The sequence below is a fragment of the Homalodisca vitripennis genome, chromosome 1 (genome assembly GCF_021130785.1).
Source record: "Homalodisca vitripennis isolate AUS2020 chromosome 1, UT_GWSS_2.1, whole genome shotgun sequence".
Classification (NCBI taxonomy): Eukaryota; Metazoa; Arthropoda; class Insecta; order Hemiptera; family Cicadellidae; genus Homalodisca; species Homalodisca vitripennis.
The window spans coordinates 172,439,834-172,465,718 of NC_060207.1; the positions used below are offsets into that span (position 1 = coordinate 172,439,834).

At 34.6% G+C, this 25,885-nt stretch overlaps 1 protein-coding gene across 1 annotated transcript in view; it reads right to left on the bottom strand.

Moving 5' to 3' along the window:
• Positions 1–25,885, bottom strand: part of LOC124352736 — a 70,908-nt gene that overhangs the window by 26,530 nt on the left and 18,493 nt on the right. The window contains exons 10-19 of the mRNA XM_046802375.1: positions 24,476–24,694; positions 22,398–22,538; positions 21,099–21,281; positions 20,556–20,764; positions 18,991–19,116; positions 14,169–14,297; positions 12,330–12,471; positions 9,241–9,541; positions 5,907–6,019; positions 518–574 (exon numbers count right to left, since the gene is read on the bottom strand). Coding sequence (XP_046658331.1) covers positions 518–574; positions 5,907–6,019; positions 9,241–9,541; positions 12,330–12,471; positions 14,169–14,297; positions 18,991–19,116; positions 20,556–20,764; positions 21,099–21,281; positions 22,398–22,538; positions 24,476–24,694 — 1,620 coding nt within the window. The remainder of the gene's footprint in view (positions 1–517; positions 575–5,906; positions 6,020–9,240; positions 9,542–12,329; positions 12,472–14,168; positions 14,298–18,990; positions 19,117–20,555; positions 20,765–21,098; positions 21,282–22,397; positions 22,539–24,475; positions 24,695–25,885) is intronic.

Consider the following 25,885-nt stretch of genomic DNA (forward strand, 5'->3'; position numbering starts at 1 on the left):
GGGAACATACATAGAGTAAAAAATAATTAGTGTGTAAAATTTCCTGGAATAAATTTTGTATACGAAACTCAATATGTTTGAATTTAGGTTGAAAATGCACAAAAACCCCACCATTTCTTTTACTTAATTCAAACATTTTCATCAAATTCCCATTCCCATCATTAACCTCTTTGTCACCACGAACATTTTCTCCCTTCAATGAAACTTTCTGTATGTACCATCGTACATGTATAAGAGGCTGAAGTTTTACAGGGATGGCTAAAGGCTTACTTTATACACTTAGCATGTACTGGGGATCTAAGGTTATAATTGCATTCAAAATTAGTGCTATAATGAACTAATTGAGTCCCCATTTTAAACGGAAGAAGTAAAAAAAGTCACATAAAAAATCTCTTTTAATTTAAAATATTTACAAATAATAATAAATGTCTTTATTTTGAAAGACAAGGCTTTATTAGACAAATCGGTAAACATCTGAAAAACTGTCTAAATTTGGTAACTGTCAGAAATTGGTTACCTGCAATGGAGTTGCAAGGAGAAATCGGTGACGTAGGCCGTGAGTTCTGGGGTGTTCCTGGAACAATACAATCTATTTCAGCTTAAGACTCTAAATTTAGAAAACATAAGGGCTTATTTAAAAACTATAATTAGGAGTTTTATAAAACTTAGTGTTGTAGACCAGTGTTTACTGGTGAGTTAGCTCTGTAACATGTTAAACTTCTGCACTAGACAGGTGACACGTAATTCTGCTCAAGCTGGACAATGCTGAAACTGGCCTTTTGTGGCCGATGAGAGGACAGCCAGTAATATATCTCAACACCATTTGATGAGACATAACATGTCAGTGTCAGTGACATAATCTGTGTGACCCGTGTGATGAGACAAGTTTACCAGTATTTAACTTCTAAATGTGATGAATTTATGTTTGTTTACTTTCTTTTAAAAGTTTTCATGTATATATTATGTGATTGTGGTTCACTATTTCTGGTGGTTAGTTAACATTTGTTATACCATGCCAATTGATTAAAGAAATATTAACTATTTTTATAATGTTTAACCCTACAACTGGCAGTCATTTCATCCTGTAGTGTCAGGTAGGTTTAGAACTACATGCAAGGATTTTTTTAAGGTATTAAAAATATACATTAGGAGCAATATATATAATATATACACACACACACACACTTTTTTGTTCTGAATTAAACAAAGAATAATATTTTCATTTAAATTATGCCATACAAATATTTTATTTAAACATTTTTGGAATAAAATGAATATTTTGCAAAAACAATTTCTCAAATTTGGAGGGGGGGAGCACGCCTATCAAATCAAGTTATTGTGAGAAAACTGTAAATGTGTCATAGCCACTTTGTGTCAAGTTTCATCTAGTTTCAGAAAACATAAACTTTATACACATACATGAAACCATTATAAAGCTATAATACGAAAAGCGGTTATTCCCATAAATCATGAATATCGGGTCTATATGTAAGATTTTGATAATGGGGAAAAGTTTTGCTGATACAATTCTACATGAATATATGTTATGTGCATATTTTCTTACTCAATATAAAATGAACTATACAGCAACAATGAAATAAGTTACCATAACTAATTTTTGAAAAGTATAAAAAAGTTACTTTTTCTCAGTATTCAAAACTTGTACAAAAAATTTTCATACAGCAAAAAGTACAAGATATTTTTGAAAGTTTGAACTATATCAAAATTTATGGTTTTTAACTGATGTTTTGTAGTTTTAGAAAACCATAAACTATATCTAAACATATGAAATAATACCAAATTTACAAAAGAAAATGCAATAATGCGCACCATTTACAAATAACTCAAATCCACAACATACATTGTGTTACTAAATTAGCTAATCTTTATCCAACAATATACTACATGTTTAATACGACACTAAAACACGAATAAAACTACTAACATAAAAGTAAACAATGCCGAAAAGACAGCATTCAAAACAAACAGCTGACGTTTTCATTTACTTTTGGAATAATCAACTTGTTACGTCACGACCATAATAACAAAGAGGAATAAAACTTTATTTTACGTTAGCACTTTTCTCCCTCAATCCAATGGTGCATGAATCAAATCGATACATTACCGCAGTATTTTATAAGAAGTGATTATGTGAGGGAATGTTTGATCGACTGAAAATTATGTGGGTTAACACTACAGAAATAGCAAAAGGCAACAAAAAAGTGTCGATTAACACTATAAGGGTTAATAAATAAAACATTTCAAGTTGCATTTTCCAGAACATCTTCATGTTAGGTAAAATCTCTCCAAAACACTTATAAGTTAAATGATCCAAACAATTTCCATTTGAGAGTTGTTTTATGTCAGTATGGTTTCAGAAAAGACTAAAATATTTAAAAGACTCCTCTTGACACCAATAAATATGTAAATAATTACTATTCTGTATATAAAACACGTTTTATTCAGGAACTAAGTACTAATAAACCTAGAATAAACATTTATTATTATTATTAATTGTTTAAAATATCTGCTAAGCTCCTTTTGCTTAACATTTATATATATTTTTTAAATATACATACAGAATAGTAATTATTTATATATTTATTGGTGTCAAGAGGAGTCTTTTAAATATTTTAGTCTTTTCTGAAACCGTACTGACAGTCAATTAATTGTTTAAAATATCTGCTAAGCTCCTTTGCTTAACATTTATATATAGACATAGTCCAACATTCAATAATAATTTGAAATTTAAAGCTTCACATGTAGGTATATAAGACAAGAGAAATTAATGAAACTATGAACCAGAGGCAGATCTGAGCTGGTGACCCTTCAGGCATCAGTCCAACGCATCAACCATAGCAGACATTTAAAGTTCTAAAAGCTTTTCTATTGTTAATTATTCAAATAGACTATCAAACATATCTTTTTGAAATAAATACTACTGCTGCTTTTATATATATATATATATATATATATATATATATATACGAGGGCTGTTTTTTAAGTAAGGGCCGTTCTCCCGTACGCGGTAGTAGTTCGCGTTCCTGCCGTAACGAGTGTGCGCCCCGCCTCCCGGCATTCCTAGCGAACAACTTCATGTCAGTTGCAGCTCTGTAGCTAACCTGTATGCATTACTGGGGATCTTTAAAATGTGTAAGATTATCGAATCACCCGCCGCGTGTGAGATTCGGTCAGTGATACGATTTTTGACTGCAAGAAACATGTCGGCTGCTGACATTCACCGTCAGCTTTGTGAGGTGTATGGTGCCAAGGCAATGAGTGAAGGTAAAGTGCGGAAATGGGTCTGAGAATTTAAAGATGGTCGCAAAAATGTCCACGATGAAGATCGCTCAGGCCGGCCATCTGTGATCACGGGAGATTTGGTTACTGCAGTTGACGCAAAAATTCATGAGGACCGACAGTTCACAATAACCATTCTCTCTATGGAATTTCCTCAAGTGTCCAGGTCAGTACTGTACAAAATTGTGTCAGAAAACCTAAACTTTAAAAAATTGTGCTCAAGATGGGTACCCAAACTCCTCACTGAGGATCACAAAAAAAGAGATTAAGCAGTTCTTTGACTTTCTTGACCCGCTACGAAGAGGAAGGAGACGACATTTTGAGTCGAATTGTCACAGGAGATGAAACATGGGTATCCCATATCACTCCTGAATTAAAGCAACAGTCCATGGAATGGCGGTACACAACATCTCCAGTCAAAGTCAAAGCCAAGCAAACGCTGTCGCGGCGCAGTTATGGCAACTGTGTTCTGGGACAGGCTCGGTGTTTTGCTAGTGGACTTTATGCCGCGAGGAATGACGATTAACTCAGAAGCCTACTGCGCAACCCTGGCCAGTCTCCGACGCGCCATTCAAAACAAAACACGCGGCATGCTGACAAAGGGAATTCTGCTCCTCCACGACAATGCAAGGCCTCACACCGGTGCTCGGACACAGGAAATGATCGACTCTTTTGGCTGGGAAGTTTTGAATCATCCGCCGTATAGCCCCGACCTTGCTCCGAGCGATTTCGACCTTTTTTGGTACTTGAAAAATCATCTTGGCGGGAAGCGCTACAAGGACGACGAAGAAGTCAAGACGGCCGTGAACTCCTGGTTGTCAGAGCAGGCGGCAAATTTCTTTGAAGAGGGATTTCAAAACTTAGTTTTAAGATATGATAAGTGCCTTAACAAACAAGGCAACTATGTAGAAAAATAAAAAAAAGTATGTAGATTCTGAAAATAAAAGTATTATGAAAAAAATAATTGTTCTTTATTTTAAAAAAAATAACGGCCCTTAAAAAACTGCCCTCGTATATATATATATATATATATATATATATATATATATATATATATATATACAAAAGAGTGTCACAAACTTCTGTGTACTCATCATCATTTCAAACAAAAAGTGGATAAACATAGGTCGAGAAATGTCTTGTTTAGCCGCTAGCTAATTTTGTTTTTATGTATAAAAAAGTTATTATAAATAAATAAGGACTTTATTTTGGAGCGGTTTTCAATAATAATTGTTGGTTTACAAAACGACTCATGTCTTATTATAGTTCTTAAAAAATTAAAAGCTTATTTTATAGTTATTAATAAATAAAACATAATATTAGACATACAGTTATATATGGCTATATCACCTTGTATTGTACATTAAATACTTGTATATATTTTCTTTGTATGTCGTTTCAGATACACCCTGCCCTGTTACGCTGGAGGACAGTTCATTATATAATTTGGGAGCAAAGTACGCAAATCGCTTTATTTCAAATTCACGGCGAACGCGAGGCATCTCCAACACTTGATCCTGTCTAGTACTGCGAGATTGGACTTGAGACCTGCTTTTTAGTTTTTCTCTCAGTTATCCCGGCCTGCCAGTGGTCAGGATTCTGTAAACCAGGCATGAGGAGCGCAGGGTACAAGTATCAGCTACAGTCAACAAACCCAGCGATCGTCGAGCCTCCGAAACATGGTCAAACCTTCTTAAACCACTTACATACCTTACACACATATTTTGGACCCTCTGTAATTTTTCTAAATCTCCTTTAGACACAATGTTGCCATAGACAGGGAGGCAATAATCGATCACAGAGAGCACAAGAGCCCGGACAAGGCGAAGCCTGGTCTCTCTAGGAAACATGTGCCTATGCTTGTATAGCATTCTCAGTCGACCAAGTGTTCGCCGACAAACAGCACTTACATGACCAGATAGTGTGAGGCCACTATCAAGCATGAGGCCATTATCACTAAAACTAGTTAAGTTAAAGAAACCAAATTAGGCACACAGTAAATAAATAAGAGAAAATTGAAAAAAAAAATAATTGTGTTATTTTCTTTAATATAAACAAATTGGTGTCTGTTGAAAATTCGTAAAGTTATATACCTAAAGAAACCAGTATAATTATAAAAAATGTATTAACCATGAACTATTTCAACAAGTTCATGAAAATTTCAACAGTACTTGTTTCAACAAAATCCGTCAATGAAAACGCGAGCACTATCTCATTAAAGGTACACTTACACAAGCCGGGAGTAGCAAACATTTGTCTTTTGATAAGCATCAGCTGTATTACATCAGTTATAACAAATTAAAAAGATAACAACTATTTTGAAATTTTTCTAGCAAATCCAATGAAACCCGTCAACACGTAAGCAAGCACGACCACTTTAAAGATAAAAGCCAGGAACAACAATCAACTGATACTCTCAATTGTAACATGTTAGGCACTCCCGTCTTAATGTTTAAATCAAATTTTTTGTTTGAAATAATGAGTACTATCACCTGCAGAAGTTTATGACACCCTTTCATGAACACCCTGTGATATATGTATACAATTAGGACACATTTTATTTCAGTACAGTAAGACCCATCATGACACCCATCATGATCTATTACCTGACACACTGCTTGAAGTACTGCAACTACCAGTCCCCTGCAGCTGTATTGTGTAAAACTTCCCTGAAGATTTAGACTGCAGTTCACTTGCATTAAGTGTCAAAATTCCTTTTCTGAAACAAAATTTTACTGATATTAGTTGTAACTATTCATTTTCCTTTTTGCAAATAAGATGTTTAAAGTTTTACCTGAACTATAATGCTTCATGGTAAAAATTTAATTTTTTAAACTAATAGACATACTTAAAGAACTTTAAATGCTTTTCTTTACATAAATTAAAATTATAAAAAATATCTCCACTTTGTGATGAACAAATAATTATTTTCCATACTGTAAATGCAGTAAAACCTCAATTATTGAAAATTAATAGGGGCTGAACACTTTTCATATAACCAAAGTTTCCAATAATGCTTATGTTAATACAAAGAACCTCCGGGAAATAAATGTAGGTAAATTCAAATTATAACATTACTGTACTATTATTTTATATGTATTTTATGTTGTAAATATATATTATATGAAATTTGAAAATAATACAAAAATTACAGTCCAAATGCATAAAATACATTTTACTATATAGGACTTGTTCAGTTGTTAAGAAAAGTTATTTATTTTAATATGTTTAATGGAAAATTTTATTGAAATATGGGAGGAAATACAGTAATGAAAAAACTAGAAATTGTGAATCATAAAAATAAAACAACAAAGGCCTTAATTGGCTTTTTATGCATGTTCAAATTTATTAAATTCAATTCACTGCAAAGACATGAAACAAGAAGGTAAACAAACCTAATGTCTCCGGGAGCTGTCTACTGTGTGAGGTGCAATACAATTTCTGTTTGGCCTAATGTTTTGAAACTGTTTTTGATAAAGGTTTACCGACAAACAGAAATCATGTACATCTTTACCAGGTGCATTATAATTACCAGACATTAATAAAGCTATTTTAATCCTTTATAGTACAATTGATTTACAAGAGGATCCCGGATGCTTAACTATCTATAAACTAACTACAGTAGAGTCCCGATAGTTCGAGTCTCGATAGTCCGAGGTTCCGTTAAATTCCGAGCCAACACATGTAAAAAATTAAAATGTGATATTGACATATTTGTACAACACACTCGAGCGCATGTCTGTAAACTGAGTGCTAGGCTACTTGGAGAAGCCGGCAGCCTGACACATCAGTGCCCACTTCATTTGCACCGCCCCACCCACCCCCCACCCTATTGTCAAGGCCACAGAACATCGCGCCCCGTATTGTCTAAAAATAAATCAGTCCGTTGCTCATTACGTTCGACTGCGGTACGGTTGTTCTAGATTACGATCGCAGTGCGCTTACCCGTCTGTTATTTACAACGTAACAGTACTTGTTGTCTAAATATTAAGTTTTAGTAAAAAAGTATTTTCTGAAGTGTTTATGTGTTTCATTGTACAGTGAACTATGAGTTCAAAAAGTAAAAGAAAGTTTGTACCGATAAAAACAAAACTAGAAGCTCTTAAAAGACTTGATAAAGGTGAAACGTTAAAAAAATAGCTGCCGAGTATGGAGTTGGTGAAGTGACAGTTGGTGACTGGCGAAGGAATCGCGATAAAATTGAAAAGTTTTGCATCAGAAAAGTGCTCGGAAAAGTGTACTAAAGAGCGGAAGTCTATGAAGAAAGCAGAGTATGAAAAAACTAGAGAGGCCCTATTTTTATGGTTTTTGGTCAACAAAGAAACAAAGGTTGTCCTATTTCCGGACCTATTTTACAGGAAAAGGCATTGTACTTTCGCAATGAAATCAATGAATGTGAGGAAGATTTTACGGCAAGTGTAGGATGGCTTGACCGTTGGAAAAAACGTTATGGCGTGAGGCAGTTAGAAATTTGTGGGGAGAAACTTTCGGCGGATTCCCGAGGCAGTTGTTCAGTTCTGTGAAAAGTTAAAATATCTTATTAAAAGTGAAAATTTAACACCTGATCAGATTTACAACTGTAATGAAACTGGTTTGAATTTTAAAACTTTGCCATCAAAAACTCTAGCTGCACGGGAGGAAAAAGCTGCTCCGGGTCACAAAAAAAGCAAAGAGAGACTGACTGTGCTAGCCGCTTCAAACGCGTCGGGAAGCCATAAATTAAAACTAACTGTCATTGGCAAGTCTGCTAAGCCTCGTGCGTTTAAAAACATGTCTATTTTCAACGCTTCCAGCAACTTATACAAACCAAAAAAAAACGAATGGATGGACAAACAAAATTTTAAAAACTGGTTTTTTAGTGAATTTGTTTCCTGAAACCAAAAAAGTTTTTGAAGAAAAGCAACCTATCCTCTAAAGCCATCTTAACACTTGATAACACAGGATCACACCCAGATGAAGGGGAACTGCAATGCGGTGGCATACACACGATGTTTTTTGCCACTGAACGTGACCAGCCTCATTCAGCCTATGGACCAAGGTGTACTTGAAACTTTGAAAAAAAGTACAGACGCCGTTTGTTGCAATCAATGTTTCAAACAATTGAAGGAGAGGCAACCATAAAAGATTTCCTGAAAAAAGTCACAATCAAGGATGTAGTTTATTGGATCGCTGAAGCTTGGAGCGAAATTAAACCAGAAACAATCCAGAAAAATCATGGAAGAAAATCGGAGTGTGTAAAAATTGAAAATGATGATGAAGATGACGATCTACCGTTAATAAATTTAATAAACAGACTTCCTGGTTGCAATGGACAAATCAAACTGATATTGGAGAGTGGATGAGTAGGGACGAACAGTTAGAGACAACAGACGACACCATAGTTTGAGATGGTCACAGACATGACAGCTGACGGGAGTGAGGAAGAAGAAAGTGTGCAGGAGACGGACCCGGCAATGACTCACAGCGACGGCTACGCGGCACTGGATGCGGCCCTGCGCTACGTAGAGCAGCAAGCAGAGGCGACAGCGGCAGACACGTTTATTGCTTCGGCGGTGGAGAGACATGGCTGCCCGCAAACGCTGCAGTGTGGTGAAACAAAAAACTCTAGACAGTTTTTTTTTAAGTAAAAATTGCATCTTTGGACCTCTGCAAGTAATTTCTTAATGCTGGTATTTGTAATAAAAGCATATTTCTTTTGTTTCCTTCAGTTCTAATTATAACCCCAATTTTTCTCGAAGTGTTCCGTATAATTCGAGTTCTTCAAAATTCGAGGTACATTCGGTCCCATTCACCTCGGATTACCGGGACTCTACTGTATATTTAAAATATTTCAATATCAGCAAGTCACCATATAGCACTTTTGTAATAATGCGTCTTCTGGTTCGATATGCAATGAACTGTGGACTTATCTTATCTTAATGAAATGATCAACAAACTAACTTGAAGGTTCTACCCAGGAAGGTAATCATGAGGGTGACAGTTTGTTGTGGCTGTGCAGTAAATATACATGGTTGTACAGTGAAGCCAGAGGTCGCAGTAGCTTGGAAACTGTACACCTGAGTTCCACTGTTGTACACCTGGCAAGGGAGTGGACTGTCCGCGGTCATTGTGAGACTGGCAGGAACACAGAAGAAGTTTGGGGAGAGCCTTGCGGTGAAAGTGGTGGCAGTTATTGGCGGTAGCTGAACTTGTGCAGATGTTGCCAGTGTTACCTGCACCTGCGCATTCACCAATGTCTGGCCTGCGAATATACAAAATAATGGGTACTGACGTTTACCGACTTTACTGCTTTCAACATACTTATACAGCAATATAACTGTTATAGTATCTAACAGAGAGAACCATAAGGAATAGAATACTCCTTGAGCACAAACTTTAAAAAAAACCATTTTCCGTTCATTAAAATTGAAAACTTACTTGATAAACATCTCGTCATCAGCTGCTATCAATAAACGATGATTTCACATAACTTGTTCCATTCCTATTGTGAAATAAGCTGTTCCAGTTGATAATGACGGTTGTTTATGTATTATTATACTGCTTATTTGTTTGTTTTTTTTATATTCTAGTGTTTATACAATAATTGGGAGGTTTTACTTTATGATGAGTAAGTAAAATTTGAGTGATCCATAACGTGCGTCAGCAATATTTTTCTAATATAAGCCTAAATATTCTATAGCACACAATTAAAGAACACAATCTTTTAGTGAAAACAAAATTTTGAAGCACGATAACAAGCAAAAATATCAATTCTCTCTAGGCTTTTAGATAATATAGGAAGAATATTTATCAGCCTATAAACTGAACATGAAGCAGTCCTTGATTGGGATGGGAAAACACCACTTCTATGAGAAGAGGTGTAGAGAATAAAAGTGACTAACGTAAGGGCAGCAAATAGGACATTCTTTATAAGGCATATTGGAATGCCATTACCCAACAACATTACTGTGAAAACGGTGTATAACTTTGAACATGTTACATTGTGTAACAGGTTTAAAATTAATCTCAAGACATCCACAACTACAATGAGGTAGATTTAAACATGTTTTAAGTACTCTTCAACTTTGTCTTGACTGACACTTTGACTATAAGATGTAAAAATTTGGTTCGACTCATTCATAGTTATAAAATATGGCTTGTGAAATATGTTGTTTTACTATCTCAAGGCTTTTAAACTTACGCCATAAGTCGCTTTACGACTATTTCCTACTATCAAAAAGACCTTGATTACAACTCAGCCTGGAATTATGCAGAAGTTGATAACTCTGTTTTGAAGTAAACAGTATTGATCCATAAGTATTTGGTCTTTAGAGCGGCTCGCTCTTTGATATATGCTATCACAATGGGCCATCAGGCTCAGAATATCCTCATGCATAGTATTGGGTGCCTCTTATTTATTCGTCTTGTCATATAAGGAGCGTGTTTGTCATAAACAGATATTTTTTTATTAAAATCATCCACCATGCCATCAATAGAGTCCAGATTCTCTAGGTTATGCCATGGGATCAATAGAATATTGGACATAAATACAGCCTCATTCATATTTTAAAAGTCTCGATACTTGATAAACCTAGCTTTAATCTTAGGTATATTTTAATGAATGAACACAATAGACAAGGTCACACTTTGGTATGGCAGGGACTGGAAGCTGCCCATGAAGGAAAAATCTTGTGGTTCAAGAATCAAGAATATTTATTGTCATCCCACAAACATATTGTAATGACCTTATAGCAGAAGGGTTATACATATATACAATACCAACACCAAACCAACAGTATAAAAATATATTTAAATATAAATACATTTGGTAAGTAGTACAAGTCAAAGACATAGTTTAAAAAGAATAAATTATCTACATTACACATAAGCATTTCGTTAACACTATAAAAAGCTTTTTGTTTTAACCATTTAAGCAGAACATTTTAAAATCTTTTACAGGAGACATCTTTGGCATTTAAAGGCAGCTTATTGGTTGGTTCTGAAACCACCATGAGGTCTAGAAATGTGTGTCAGACTCGGCATTGTGATGAGTTGGTTCTAGTGGCAGTATCGTCAGATTACAAGAGTCAAACATGGAAGTCAGCTATCTGTAGTATAGTCTTGATTTTGTTCATCAAATCAGTGTTGAAATCACATATAATCAATATACGACTATATCTATGCATGTGGTGTAAGATAGCATTTTCAAAATCTGTTATATGTCCAATTCTGCCTAGGCAATAACACACTCCCAGTAAAAGTACTTCTGAACCAGACAAGCCAATTTCAATATACATGAATTCAGACTCAACCAAGTACTCATAAGGCAAAAAAAGAAGTGGTTTACAATTCAAGGCTTCCCTAATATACAATGCAACAACAACGCCATTTTTTTTCCTTTTCTATCGTTGCTCTATAAAACATAACCAAGATGGGACAACTAGTTTGACTCAACTTCAGCCAGGATTCTGAAACTCCAATTAGATCAAACTGTTTAAAGCCCAAAAATTTCTCTAAACTTATCAATATGCCCCCTCAGTGACTGAGCATTGATATGAACAGGTTTCAAGTGTCTAGGATTATGAGATTAAGAAAGTTAAAAATAAGTTAGGGATGCAAAGGCAAAGGTCCTTTTAGGAATAAGAGCAGATCTTAGACTCTTTCCCTCATTCACAAAACATGATACATCCTGCAAAAATTTAGATATTGGACTGAAATTCGGAAATAATATTTCCAAAGAGTGCTAGAATTTCAGCAGATTCAATTATTAAATCTTGTCAATTGATTCTTAAATCCAAATCTTTTTCGAAGATTCAGCTTCGGAAATACATACATAACTTATCTAAATACAATTGTAGTAGTTTCACACGCTTAGTAAGAAGCTTTATTGAGGAAGTTCAAAAGAAAAAAAATAGTTTTTATTATTGTTAACTAATTCATTAAATACAAACAATCAAAAGCCTCAAAATTTGTTTCTGCTACAGACCATTTTCTCAATCTACAAACCTCATTTTCTCACTCACTGGCTACCCTAATGATGTACACTCTACCTGTGGTTCTGGAACACTCGAAGATAGGAGGTGTCAGACAGTTGATCACCTGCTTAAGTGTCTGACCAGGCTCCAGTCTGTATGTCACACTTGTGGTTTTCTCACGGTCCAAGAAGAACATGTCCACTTCCAGGTGACTTAACTGACAAAACAAACAGAATTGATAAGAGCACTCTCTTGTGACTTCAGAAGACTTACACAGTCTATACAATGAAGGGCGTGTGCTTATACAGGGGTTTTTGGATGATTTTATAAATTTTTTTATAAAAAATGAATGAAATATATCTTTATTTGAGATGAAATTTACACTTAATCTCACACATAACAATCACATTAAATATGAGTGAAAACATCATTTTACAGTTTTAACAATGTAAAATTCATAATTCAAAAATTGTATATTATGCCAAATTTTAACTTTACAAGATTGTTGCCTCATCAAGACCTGATTTTATAAGAATTATAAAAATAATAGTCATTGGTTCCAAAATGGTTTTAACGTTTAGTAAAATTTAACAAAATCTGTACCTATAGTAGCAAAAGAAACAAACAATGTATAGACCAAAAACATGAAAATTGGAAATGTTAAGTACTTTTATTGTCTTGTCTGTTTGAAATTCTTATTGCTGATCTCCGCTATCTTCTAGCAATAAATTTAACAGAATTATAGTAGATTAGAATTATAATATTTTAGTTTTTTTGTAATGAAATACTACAATTAAGATAATACATATTTTATGTATTCTTTGTGTTTTGTCTTGAAAATATGTTTCTATAACATAGAGCTATGTGCAGTTTGACCAAACAAATCTCAACATTTTGAAAGAAAATAAGACATTTTTTTTATATTTTGCCTTAAGTTAGTTTTTAGACAAACAGCCATGTAAAATAGTAAACCCAAATAAAATCATTTGTTTTTGACATATTTTTAATTAAAGGCCGCTACACACGTTCAATTCGGTTTGTCAGTTTGGCTTGTCAGTTCGGCTTGTCAATTCTAACTGACGCAGCAATCACATACACACGTTCAGTTTGGCTTGTCAGTTCGATCTGGTTAGTTAACTCCAAAATTTTGTTGTGCTTGTGTTTCGGAAATTGCAAGTTAAATAATGTTTTCGGACGATGAGTTATTACTAATATATGGTGCAGTGGCTTGTGTAATTGTGAAAAGAATAAAGCGTCAACTCAAGCAGAATCAGTGGACTAAAGACTGGCTTTTAAAACGAGCCTAGTACTCCCGTTGTTAACCTTTTAAAAGAACTTCGGTTTCACCCCAAAGATTAGCATAATTATTTGCGGGATGAACGAAGAAACATTCTTTTCCCCTAAACAACTCTATGAACTGAAGAAGGAAATCCTTACTCCAAGAATTCATTGCACTGACAACACAGTGTAATGTAAATAAAAAAAACTACTTTTTCAAAGTCTGCTGTCACTTGGAAAAGGGCTATAAATTTCACTGACTACGGACACAGCAGCAAACACGCGGGACAGTTGCTAAACAGACGCCTGTCACTGGTGCGCATGCGCAGACAGTTGATTTGAGGAACTGAACTGACGCTCCCATACACACGATCAGTTCGGCTTGCCGTCAAGCCGATGTGTCAAGACGAAATGATGAATTTCCATCATGCCATCAGTTCAAATTTCTGGCTTGAGCTCACATCGTTTGAACAAACTTTTGCGTACACACAGTCAATTCGGCTTGTCAGTTCGGCTTGTTCACATCGAATTGACAAGCCGATTTGAACGTGTGTAGGGCCGCTTAATATGTCCCTCTGAAGACATAAACCAAAGAGTTGTAAAACACCCTATATTTGAATGAATAAATTATTATACCTGGACTAGAGACAATTTGACCGGTACAACAGAACGTCCATTGTTCCGTAACACCATCATTCCTTGGTACTTAAGCCTCTCATCCGCCACTGGTTTCATGTCCACAGACAGAGGGTGCAACAAAGAGATCTGGTCAACATAATCAACACTGCATTTATTTTACTGTATAAAAGTAATAGTTATAAAAAAAACACTATATCTGCTTCAAATGTAATTGGATTTTCCAAAACTTACAAGTATATACCTACTTTATTTTCAATTTAATTTTAAATACCTTTATTGTTGTTATCTAAAAACACAGCTTACATTCATCTGTGGATTCGATCTTAGCAAAAAATAGATTTAATACAAATTAACAAACCTATTCTCTATAAAATAAAATAGAATTTTATAAAAATGGTTACGGTGGAACTAATTTGTGATGATCAAGACCTATAGTAATTTCTCCTAAATTGTGTCCTATAGGGTTTAAAATTTTTTTGTTCTCTTAACCCTTTGGACGCCAAACGCCCAAGGCTGCCGCCCTACCCATCACGCTAGCGCCCGAATCAACTGTACTAGCCAAAACCACCAGCCCTGTTTTTGACGTTTTTGTAACCTATTATGCTTTGCTCTGTATTATCCTTTAGTTTTTATGTTAACTGAATGTTTTTTTTTTATTTTGTAGGAAATTATATGCGCTTTCGAATAGTGTTATTATAAATAGCATTTAGAATGGAACTACATTGTTTATGATGTGGTAATGCCTAACCAAAACATTTATTTACATAAAAATTTCACTTCAGGCCAAAATATTGGTTAAAAAAAAAAAATATTTTTAAGCTATCGGTGATATTTTTATTTGTTACAGATATTATATCTAAGACTGCTCACAAAAACTCAGAATTGAAAGTTGAAAAATAGTTTCACAACAAATATTTTTAATTAGTGTTAATATTAGAAAAAATTTACTATAACTAGAATTAATTTTACAGTAGGAAATACGTTTGTACATACTTACATAGTATAAAAATGAGACCATCTTCTCACTACTATAAAGTCTATTATCATAGATTTTCTTCAAAAAAGTAAGAAAAATCTTTGTCAAAAAAATAAAAATAATTATTTACAAATATATATACATTTGTCTCCGTCACTTCTAACATGTGTCTTTAGGGAAAAACACAATGGGTGGACACTTTTTTTTACATTTTGTGCAAAAATATCTTGTTTTTCTTCTTTTTCCACCTTGAACTGTACTTAGTCTACTGCACACAGAACAATTTCGTTCCTTGGAATTGGGCAATTTGTCAAGCGGTTCATCACCCGCGCGCTTGCACTTGAACTGGCGCTTGGTCACCGAGCCACTCGGCTGCAAGTCCTTTCAACCAGTGCAATTGTAAAATCGAGCCTTGATACAGGATTGTCTGTGTTGTTTTTATATAAGATATATAAGTTTAAAAATCATCCGTCCAAAAATGTGAAATGTCACCTTTAGCCAATATTTGAGTGTACGACGTTCATTCAAATAAGAGTATAGCATCTGGTCTGAAGTGTCTACGCCGCCCATAAAGGAGTTATATTCACGTATGATAGATGGCTTACTAGTAATAAACACTTTATTTCCTTTTTTCTTAGATTTTAATTCATTTTTGGCCTCAGCATTTGTTGACAAGAGCAGTACTTGTTTTTTTTTTTTGAGACTTTTTCAATCGGCTGGCAACTAAAAGCATATTTCTTTTGCGACAATATTTGGTTTCTCCTACTTTGAGGACAGGGGGTATTCCTTTTCTGTTTATTCGTAAAGTACCTGTCAGATGAGTCAGTTTTGAATACAAAATCCTTGGCCAGAGGAAATGAGGTAAAAAAATTGTCTACGAATACGTGAAACCCTTTGTTCAAATAGTTTCCCAATTTCTAATAATCTCATCACAACAGTGTAACCAAGTCCCTTGTTTATTCCTTCATTATTTCTATCAGTGTCCCTTTTACCTTTGTAGCAGAAAAAAGTTAAACAATAATGTGTTACACTGTCGCATAGCAACCACAACTTCACCCCCCATTTATGGTGGTGCTTGTTGGGCATATACTGTAGCAGCTGCGTGTGATTTTTAGTACCCACTAAACTTTCGTCAATAGACAATTGTTTATTTGGCCTATAGTACCGTTTGAAAACATTGTTCGCGTGGTCAATAAGAGGAGCAAATCTAGCACAAGGGTCATATCCGGGCTCTTTTGGTAAAGGTAATGACCGGGTATCTACCATGTGGAAAAATTTCAAAATAGATTCAAATCTATTTCTAGAAAACATTTTGGCGAACCAGGGAGAATGCTGGGAAGACTTCGTATTCCAATACAACTCAATCGTAGGCTATTTATTCAAACCCATGTTTATCATAACAGCTAGGAAAGCTTTTATCTCAACAAAGCTCACAGGCCTCCAAGATCGACTTCTATTGTGATTTCCTAGTTTATGGATGTTTTGCTGAATAAAATTTCTAGCATACATATTTGTGTAGGTCACTAATATGTTCAAAAAAGGACATAGGGAAAAAAAAGATCAAAATAAGAAATGGAAGGAGAATTTCGAGGAGGACAGTGTCTACAGCCGGGAATTTCATTGAAAACAAAAGAATGATTATGACCAGGGTCATTGTTCTTTACTATATTTTCCCATTCACCATTATCACTATCAGACTCACTACTTGAAACATGTGCTGGGCGGCGGGCTCGGCCACGTAGCGGCGGCTTTGTCGTAGCTTGAGCTGGGTGCAATTTGATCTTCATCCTCGGACGAAGAAGATTACTGACCTATTTATAGACCTGTTTTTAGCTAAATTCCATCGACAGCTGGTGCTTGTGCTGGCAATAGGAATAAATGTAGGATCCAAATCAGTATCATCAGCTTCACTTTCACTTGCTTCAGACGACGAACTGTTACGCACATTATTTACCTCACTACCACTAAGAAACATCCTCTACAATAATGTTTTGGATTGTGTTGTCACTCAACGGTGAACGACTCATCTTGCACAACTAAAAAGTTTACGAATATCAGAGAACACCTAACCTCTCAAACAGAGGACAGAAGCGATCACAAAGAGACAGGCAGGTACACGTCAGAATGATAAAGATAGACACTAGCGCATTTCTCGGATGAAACAGACTACTATAAACAAACAGCTGTGTCAAGGTCATTAGTACTAACAACATTAAAATTGATTACAGATAGTCTTATTTTACTTCTAAAATAGTCCTAAACAGTTTAAACAGACTTTGCTAGTTAAAAAAATAACTTTTAAAAGATGTTTTTCTCTCGAACGGCTAATCGATCGGACGTTTGGCGCTTTTCGCCCGGACTTCGACGGTCCGATCAACCGGACGTTGGCGTCCAAAGGGTTAAGACAAGAAGCTTAGAAATTACACATAGTCCTAAAAGAACCATTGCGCTGCTTCGGAGTGACAGGATATTGTGGATGGACAAGGTTGGTGGTAGGGACCCTTCCTGTTAAGATCCATGGAGAAGGATTTAGGGCATTGATCTCAGTCATGTCTCCTCGGAAGATGGGGAGAAGCCAGCTTTGAACCAGCCTCTCCAGTCAAACCAGGGGGGATGGATGCTCTTGTGCCCTTATGTCTAAGCTAGCAACAGCCCTTAACATTTGGAGAGTCCCACTAACTCCAACAGTCATCTCCCGCAGTAGACTAGACCTATCAATCAACCTTTGCACCCCACAATGACATTTGCGGTTAGTGATGTGCCATTCCTGGACATCCATTAGTTTGCCCAGATTTAAGTGACACACTGGTTTTTGCTATACTCAGAGTAGGTTCCTTTTAAAATGCTTACAAACCATATATTTCCATGTAAAATTTATAGAATAAAATAAGTACAGTATTCTGCCTTATAAAATATTATGTCTGAGAAGTGCCAACCCACAACTTGCTGGCAAGCTCTAACTTTTCTGACAAAGTGTTTATCACATTCTCACATATTTGCACCTGAATATAATTAAAAACACAATAAATTTCCTCCTTGAGGGCTTGAATAGTCTGTGCACTATATATTTATAACAGTGACCAAATAGTCTCAGAGAAAGTAGTAACAGGGTGTTAGATCATGTCAGTTACGTTTACCATTTTCTTCAAATTACATTTACTGCATCCGTGCCATCCGGCACCATCCGTGCAGCAAATCAATTGTGTCTCCTGCATTGATTTAAAGAATCAAGCCGTTTTACTTGATCTCTTGTGCAAACTGAATTTTGTAATGGAATAATTAAAAGTATTTGACTAGTTAGCAATTTGCTCTGAATGAAGCTTAACCCCTAACTATGCTAACAAATCGATGTACTAGGATTGTCCTCACATTATTTTCAAGGGTCTGACCTGCTGTGCTTTATGAACTATGCACTACTCTTTTTAAGTCCAACACTAAATCAGATTCTTTTAATTCTGTAATAAATCTTCAGACAGATGACATTTGGTGCACTGTTTTAAGCGAAAATCGATTGGAGCTTACGCACTGTTTCAGCAAACCGTTCTCTGTATTTTCTAATGCACATTAACTATTAGCAAGCATGATCTATCATGAACCGACCCATGACAGCAAATGGGACCATTATTGATAACAGCACTGGAGATTTATGACTTTATAATCAAACACAGAAAAGTTAAGAAGCTATTCAACTCCAGAGTTCTTACTGGGTCTCTTTATCCACTTGACATTGGGGACTGCAAGCAGAAGTTTGCACTCTGTGAAACCACACAATTGGTTATTTTTTATAAAAGTTCACTATATGACTGAACTGGCACACAATATCACTATACGGAATCCACATACCTTAGGAATCTCTGCCACAATTTTGCCAAACACATTGTTAACCTCCCTCTCCTGAGTCACCGGATCAAATCTCGTCACTTCCACCTTGATCTTAATCGTTTCTCCGATCAGAGCTGCAACTGTTACCTACAACACAATAGTGTCAAAATAAAAATGCAGAGCCAATATTTTAGTAGGTTTAATTCAATTCTAAATTTCTTAATACACCAATATAATTTGCACACTGAATGATATCACATTATTCACCTACATTTAAATAAACACTGAATAAGTTTGATAATTATGTAAAACATGAAAACAAACACAGTAACTGATTGAATACATTAATAAAACTAGTTTATGTTAACAGCAACGAAATTATCATCATTTACAGTTCATTAAAACTATAAAGAGCCTTATCAATGAGAAAATGATTTTAGTTTTTCTTTGATAGTCTGTATTTTTATTTCTCTATGTAATTTATTATAGAAAATTGTTTTCATTTGTTAAGTTTTACTGTGATATAAGCGTGAGTATTAGGGCAAGAAAAGTCACTATGTTAATACAGAGGTGCTATATTTATCAACATCACAAAACCTGTGTTTAGAAGAATAACACAAAATTTAATGAAATTTACTTTAAAAAAAAATTGATATTATGAAACATATTTTATTTCTGATGCGCTAGTTCCCTTTTGATAATTCTATTGCTGTTCAAACTGTGCATATACTCAAAGGTTACCAATAATTTTGGTAATATTGTCTATGTTTCACAAGAGTAATTTGAAAAGTAAGTCAATTCAATAAATAAAAACAATACATGTAATTTTTACATTTTTGTATTATAAGCTTTGAAAGAAAACTCACTATATTTCAACATAGTTACTACTTACATTTAAGCTCATATGTAACTAGGTATAAGATTTTCGATACCTATTGAATTAAATTCTACCTAACAAATAGTTTAAGATGGTGATTTTCACAGCTGAGTTTTTGTGGTGAACAGGAGTCAATCTACTCCATTGGTCGGTCTTTTCTGTTTAACATTGAGATAAGAAACTCACGTTTCAAGTTAAGAAAATGTGTCACCTTTTTTATGGTACCAGATGCAAAATTATAACAGCTAACCCCATTATCCTTGTTTTGAGTTCATCAGTCAAGAATTTGGGTACCCATCGGGCACAATTTTAATATAAAAACTAACACATACAGTAAAGTTTGTTTACTTTGGCTATCAGTTTCTCAGTTACAATTATCAACGAGAGTACATACTAGAGTTTTTTATATCTGTGGAAAAAGCTGTGAAAGATCTAGTATTGTGAACCTTTGATTTTCCCTAACCTTGTGATTAATTTGTTCAAGATGTGACCAAAACACATGAGCCACTTCGCTATTCATCATAAATATTAATTCATCCTTCATAAAAAGATCCATCATTTTTAACTACAGTATAGCTGATAATGTCTTCTCTATACACAGAACACAATTCACAAGAAATTTCTTTGGCGAAAAGGAATCTAATGATCCAGGAATGCCGATTTCACTAACAGAGGACTCATAATTGCATGGACTGCCAAGTGCACTTACAGAGACAACCCTCTTCTCCCCTGGTTGTAATGTCATCCTACTGACAGGTATGTGTATCAGGGCAGCAGCGTCCCGCCTCTGGCCATCCACATAGCAGGCCTTATTGATGGTATAATGCTGTTCCCTGTTGAAGTCATTGAAAATGTCAAAGTCCATAGATTCAGGTGTCAGCACACAAACATATGCTTCTTCTTCTTCACCACCGAAGTCTGTAAAAAATCAAAAATGTCTCGGAGTAAGCATTTAAATGAAACATTTAAGGTACACCTGCCCGACAATGATCACGAGACCTGTTGCTTCCATTTAGACTACAATTTTTACTGTCTACAAAACTTGCACAACTTCTTGCCAGTGTAAACACAGTTTAACTCCTGTTATAACCTATTTATACATACATTAAAAGTTTTAAAGGACTTTTTAAACATTTTAAAAATTTAAGAAATATAATTATAAAATACATTTTTTAATGTTTTATATCACTACCATAAAATGTACTTTTAGGACAGTAACAATTAAAGTTATACTTTAATACACTTAAAGTACCAGTAATGTTGCAGACTGATGGGTCAACACTGTCATTTATAGTGATGGTTTCTACATTGGGGACAGGTCCATTACGGAGAGCCATGGCCGGGGGACCCTCATCCAGGGACAGACGGGAACAGAAGCTGGAACTGTAGCGAGTGCTGCGGTCCGACTCATACCCTCGGCAGAAACTTTTCTCTCCTGGACAATCAACATCAATTATTCACTCTGAGTGCAACATATACATTAGACATTACTTAACAAAAGGGAGTAGAGTATCACACTCAACATACAGAATGCTGAATATACAGATCCTGATATAAATTTTCTGGATAGTAATGAACTGATACTAGAGTACCAAAGGACCCAATAAAATGCAATGAAAATCTTACCAACCAATTCAAGAAACTTATATGTAACTATATCAATAATAACTGTATTACTGTACTCAGTCTTACAAATGAGTTTATTCCATGATTTTCCCAACGCCATCTTAATTATCCATAATAAAATGTAAAAATGTTAGATACTATTTTAATTTTGACCTTATCATCCTAAATTTTATACCGTTCCTCTTGTATCAATAGCAATCTCTATTTGGACCTTTCTATCACAATTTAGTTCTTAACAAAACACACATATATTAAAATATTGTTTATGAATATTGAACAAATTTTAGATATGCTTGAGAGGTATTTCTACAAATACTGTCAAGAGAAATGTAGCTCTTTTAAGCATCAGTAATGATCATGACTCATTAGAGCGCTGCCAAAGCGATAATTGAGTGAGTGCTTTTGGGTGAAATCATGAGTTTTGCATACCCAAAACATCTTGACTTGTCAGGATGTCTGTGAGGTCTAAGGCGCTACTCTCAGATGTGGGAGTTGGTCTTGGAGTCACGGGTTCAATTCCCGCACCTGACGTTAGGGATTTTTACAGTCTGTATGTATGAGGGTCACTTGTCTGTGGAAAAAGCTGGCAGGGAGGCCCACTTTAAAAGTGGTTGGTTTGAATGGAATTTTGAGAATATCAGTGTAGTTTTTAATAAGTGTACCAGGCCCAAAACACCCGTTTTCCATTTTTTTGTCTTTACTATTACAAACAAATTTGATGTGTTATTTTATTATCTTATGTTTTGCAAGTGCAACTAGTACGCTGACACAGAAATAGTTATGGCCAGCTGAGCTGAAAATAATTTTTAAAATACTTTTATGAGGGTAAAGGGATAACAATTGATACCACAACAAGAAGTGTGCGTGTGTAGCCAACCATAACATCTACAATAACATTATCTATATTTTTAGTACAAAAACTTACCATCAACGAATGAGGGAATAGTTTTCAACTTCTGGTGATCACCGCAATGAGACAGTGAAGTACTATCCAGGTTAATAACTGAACTTGTTAACAATTGACTTTTGTTGTTCCTGGTTTTGCTTGATACCTTTTTTGAAGCATCTAATCAAAAGAAAACAAAACAGTAAAAAATTTCAAACTTTAAAAATAAAAAATCAATTCAAATGGAAGGACTATTTAACAAGAATTAAATTTTTTTAATTTTATAAACTAAATAACTAAAACTAATTTTTCAAAAACATGTTGTAATAGATATTACTACAACTATATATAGTATATATATATATATATATATATATATATATATATATATATATATATATAGCCTACTTTGTCAAATCACTTATCAGGTTCATATATTTCAGTTTTCTTGGTTAGACAACCAGAGGTTAACTAACTCTTATATCAAGTTTGGCATGTATAAGAGCACTCTGGTTCAAACGAATTATATATCCAATGCCACATCTGAGTTTGTCTTGTTTCTCTCATCAAGAAAATGAATACATAGGTTTCAAAAACTACTTAGATTAAAAACCGCTTATATCCATGTCTTGTGACCTACATTTGGTCTAATATATTTCCACCATAGTTGAGTATACCACGTTGTTTTGACGAAGGCAATATATTTAACTACTTAGGACTGAGAAGTGTCAACAATCGGTCAAAAAGTGTCTACTTCCGGGCGTTTAAATTCACTTCTGGTCTAATGTATTTACAGTGCTACAGTTAAGTTTGCCTTATTTACTCGATCAACAAAATGTTTATATATGTATATAATGATTTTATATATATATATATATATATATATATATATATATATATATATATATATATATATGAAGATCTAAGAAACCTACTTCTCTTAAAAAGTCAACACACCTTTTGTGAACACCCAGTGTGTATATATACCGGTATATATAGACAGTTTTATTTGTAGTATTTAGTGAAACAAAACATTTTGCATATAGAATTGTTGTAAACAATATCATTCCTACTCAAAGAAGAAAAAATGTATTTTTATTTCAGGCAAAGACATTTTATCATTACTTTCAAGTTTTACATAAATTTTATTAAAATAATCCAAGTTTACTGTTACAGATTTTTTTATCTTTCATTTTTAAGAAAAAGGGGGAGTTAATGTAAAATATGTAAACATATAAAATATACAGGCAAAAATTTAAAATACTGCACAACAGCCTAAAATGAGTTGTGCATATTCTTCGGTAATCTCTGAGTAAAAGTCTTCGGTATTCCTCAGACAAAAAAGAATAATTTTCAACTGGTACTCAAAGAGTTAAAAGGAAATTCATAATAAACTTAATCTATTAAGCGATTTTACATGTTTACTGTTGAAAGTATGCAATAAAATTGCATAAAAGCAATTCCTTTTAGATAAAATTTATTAACAAATTACGCTTAGACAGTTAGTAAAAATAGCAATATAAAAAAGTTTCATAAGTATGATAGCAACTAGAAAAATTAAAATGAAAATACAAGTTTCTTTACAATAAAAGTAAACTATTTGGCAAATTGTTTTATCACTACATTAACAAAACTAGGACTAAGCCATATTTGCTTCACTAAGCACTCTGTGTAGGTCCCAACTTTAAGTTTACGTATAAGTAAACATTTTGTTCAAAAGAATAAAATAATGCCACAATATTTCTCTTCATTTAACTTTGGCTAAACAGATGTTATATCTTACGAATAGTAATTAAAATTTTGTTTACCAGTTATTGAAAAATAACCCAACAAAACACTCATATAATAACTTTGCCACTCATATGTCATAAAAAGTATTTTCAAACTTTCCAACATATATTGTATTCCGGTTCACACCACACTGACACTTTGCGAACACAGTTAAGAATTTAGATCTTAGTTATGATAATAGCCACATAAGTTTAAGAAGAACTAAGATTCAAATTTTGTGCCCTTTTTCATTACTTTAGTAAACTTCTATAAAGCAGTCGAATGGTGCACCTGAATAAAGCTGAAATTATTTTATTCCACCAAAGTTATAATTTAAGTTCACTCACTCATAAGTCTGTCCATGATGTCCTTCGGAGTGAGTCCTTCTTTCATCTCCGATAGCAGTTCGCCAATACATGACAGACTGGGTACAGACACATCACTCTCCCTGTCTCCATGTACCATAGAGAACTGTTCCACCAGTGACTCCACATTCCACGGATCTTTCTCCACTTCTACTGTTGTGTCCTTGGTTGGAACTTGATCCACACAAAAAGTCAGCTTGTCTGATAACATAAATCTCCATTACTGTCATGTATTTGTGAAACTAACATGATACACTTCTTAAGTAAGTTTGAGGATATATACGAGGGGTATTAGAAAAATAAGGTTCCCTATGCCGCCAAGATGTTGGAAGAAATCAGGCAACACTGTCTTACCCATCAGCTGTCCCTCTCTCTATCCATACCACTCACGCCTTGCTATGTCCAACAGTGCCGCCCTAGCTACCTTCGAAGATGGAGCTCCCTATCGTTGTTACCGCCAGATGCGAAATTCGTGCTGTGATACGTTTTTTAAATGCAAAACAGATTTCACCTATTGAAATTCGTCATGGGGAAAACTGCATATCTGTTCAACACGTTCGGAAATGATGTAGAGAATTCAGTAAAGGCCGCATGGAAATTCACGATGAAAACCGAAGTGGACAGCCTGTCATGACAACCGTCTTTTGGGACAGGAAGGGCATGCTTTTGATCGACTTTTTGCCTCATGGAACAACAGTAAACTCTGACAGATATTCCGACACATTAAGAAAACTGAGACGCGCGATCCAGAACCGCCCGAGAGGAAGATTGTCCAGTGGTGTGAGGCTTCTCCATGAAACGCTCGACCTCATGTCTCACGTCAAACTCAAGAACTGCTGACAAATTTTTCCTGGACTATTGTGCCCCATCCCCCCTACAGCCCTGACCTAGCCCCAAGTGATTATCACTTATTCCCAAAATTAAAGGAACACTTGGGTGGTCAACGCTTCAGTACCGATGATGAAGTCAAGGAAGAGGTTACTCGATTCCTCAAAAGATTGGCGGCAGAATTCTACAACATGGGGATAGAAAAGTTGGAGCATCGTCCACAAAAGTGTTTGGACAGAAACGGTGAAAAAATAGCTTAACTTTTAAGTTTTAAATTGATGTATAACACTAAGTAGAAATATAGAGCTGTCTATTTTAAAAAATCACGGGAACCTTATTTTTCTAATACCCCTCATACTTACAGGTGTGTCAAATTTGTACACAGTGTACAGTTAAATAATAATCATATTAACATTTTTAACAAACTGACAAACCTCCAATTAAAATGCTACACTGCTGAATTATGTAGCATACCCTCCTCTAAACCTCCAAATGGATAAAAAATATACATAGAAGAACATGTTAAAGTTGTGAAGAAGTATAATTCAAGAATATTATAGCCAT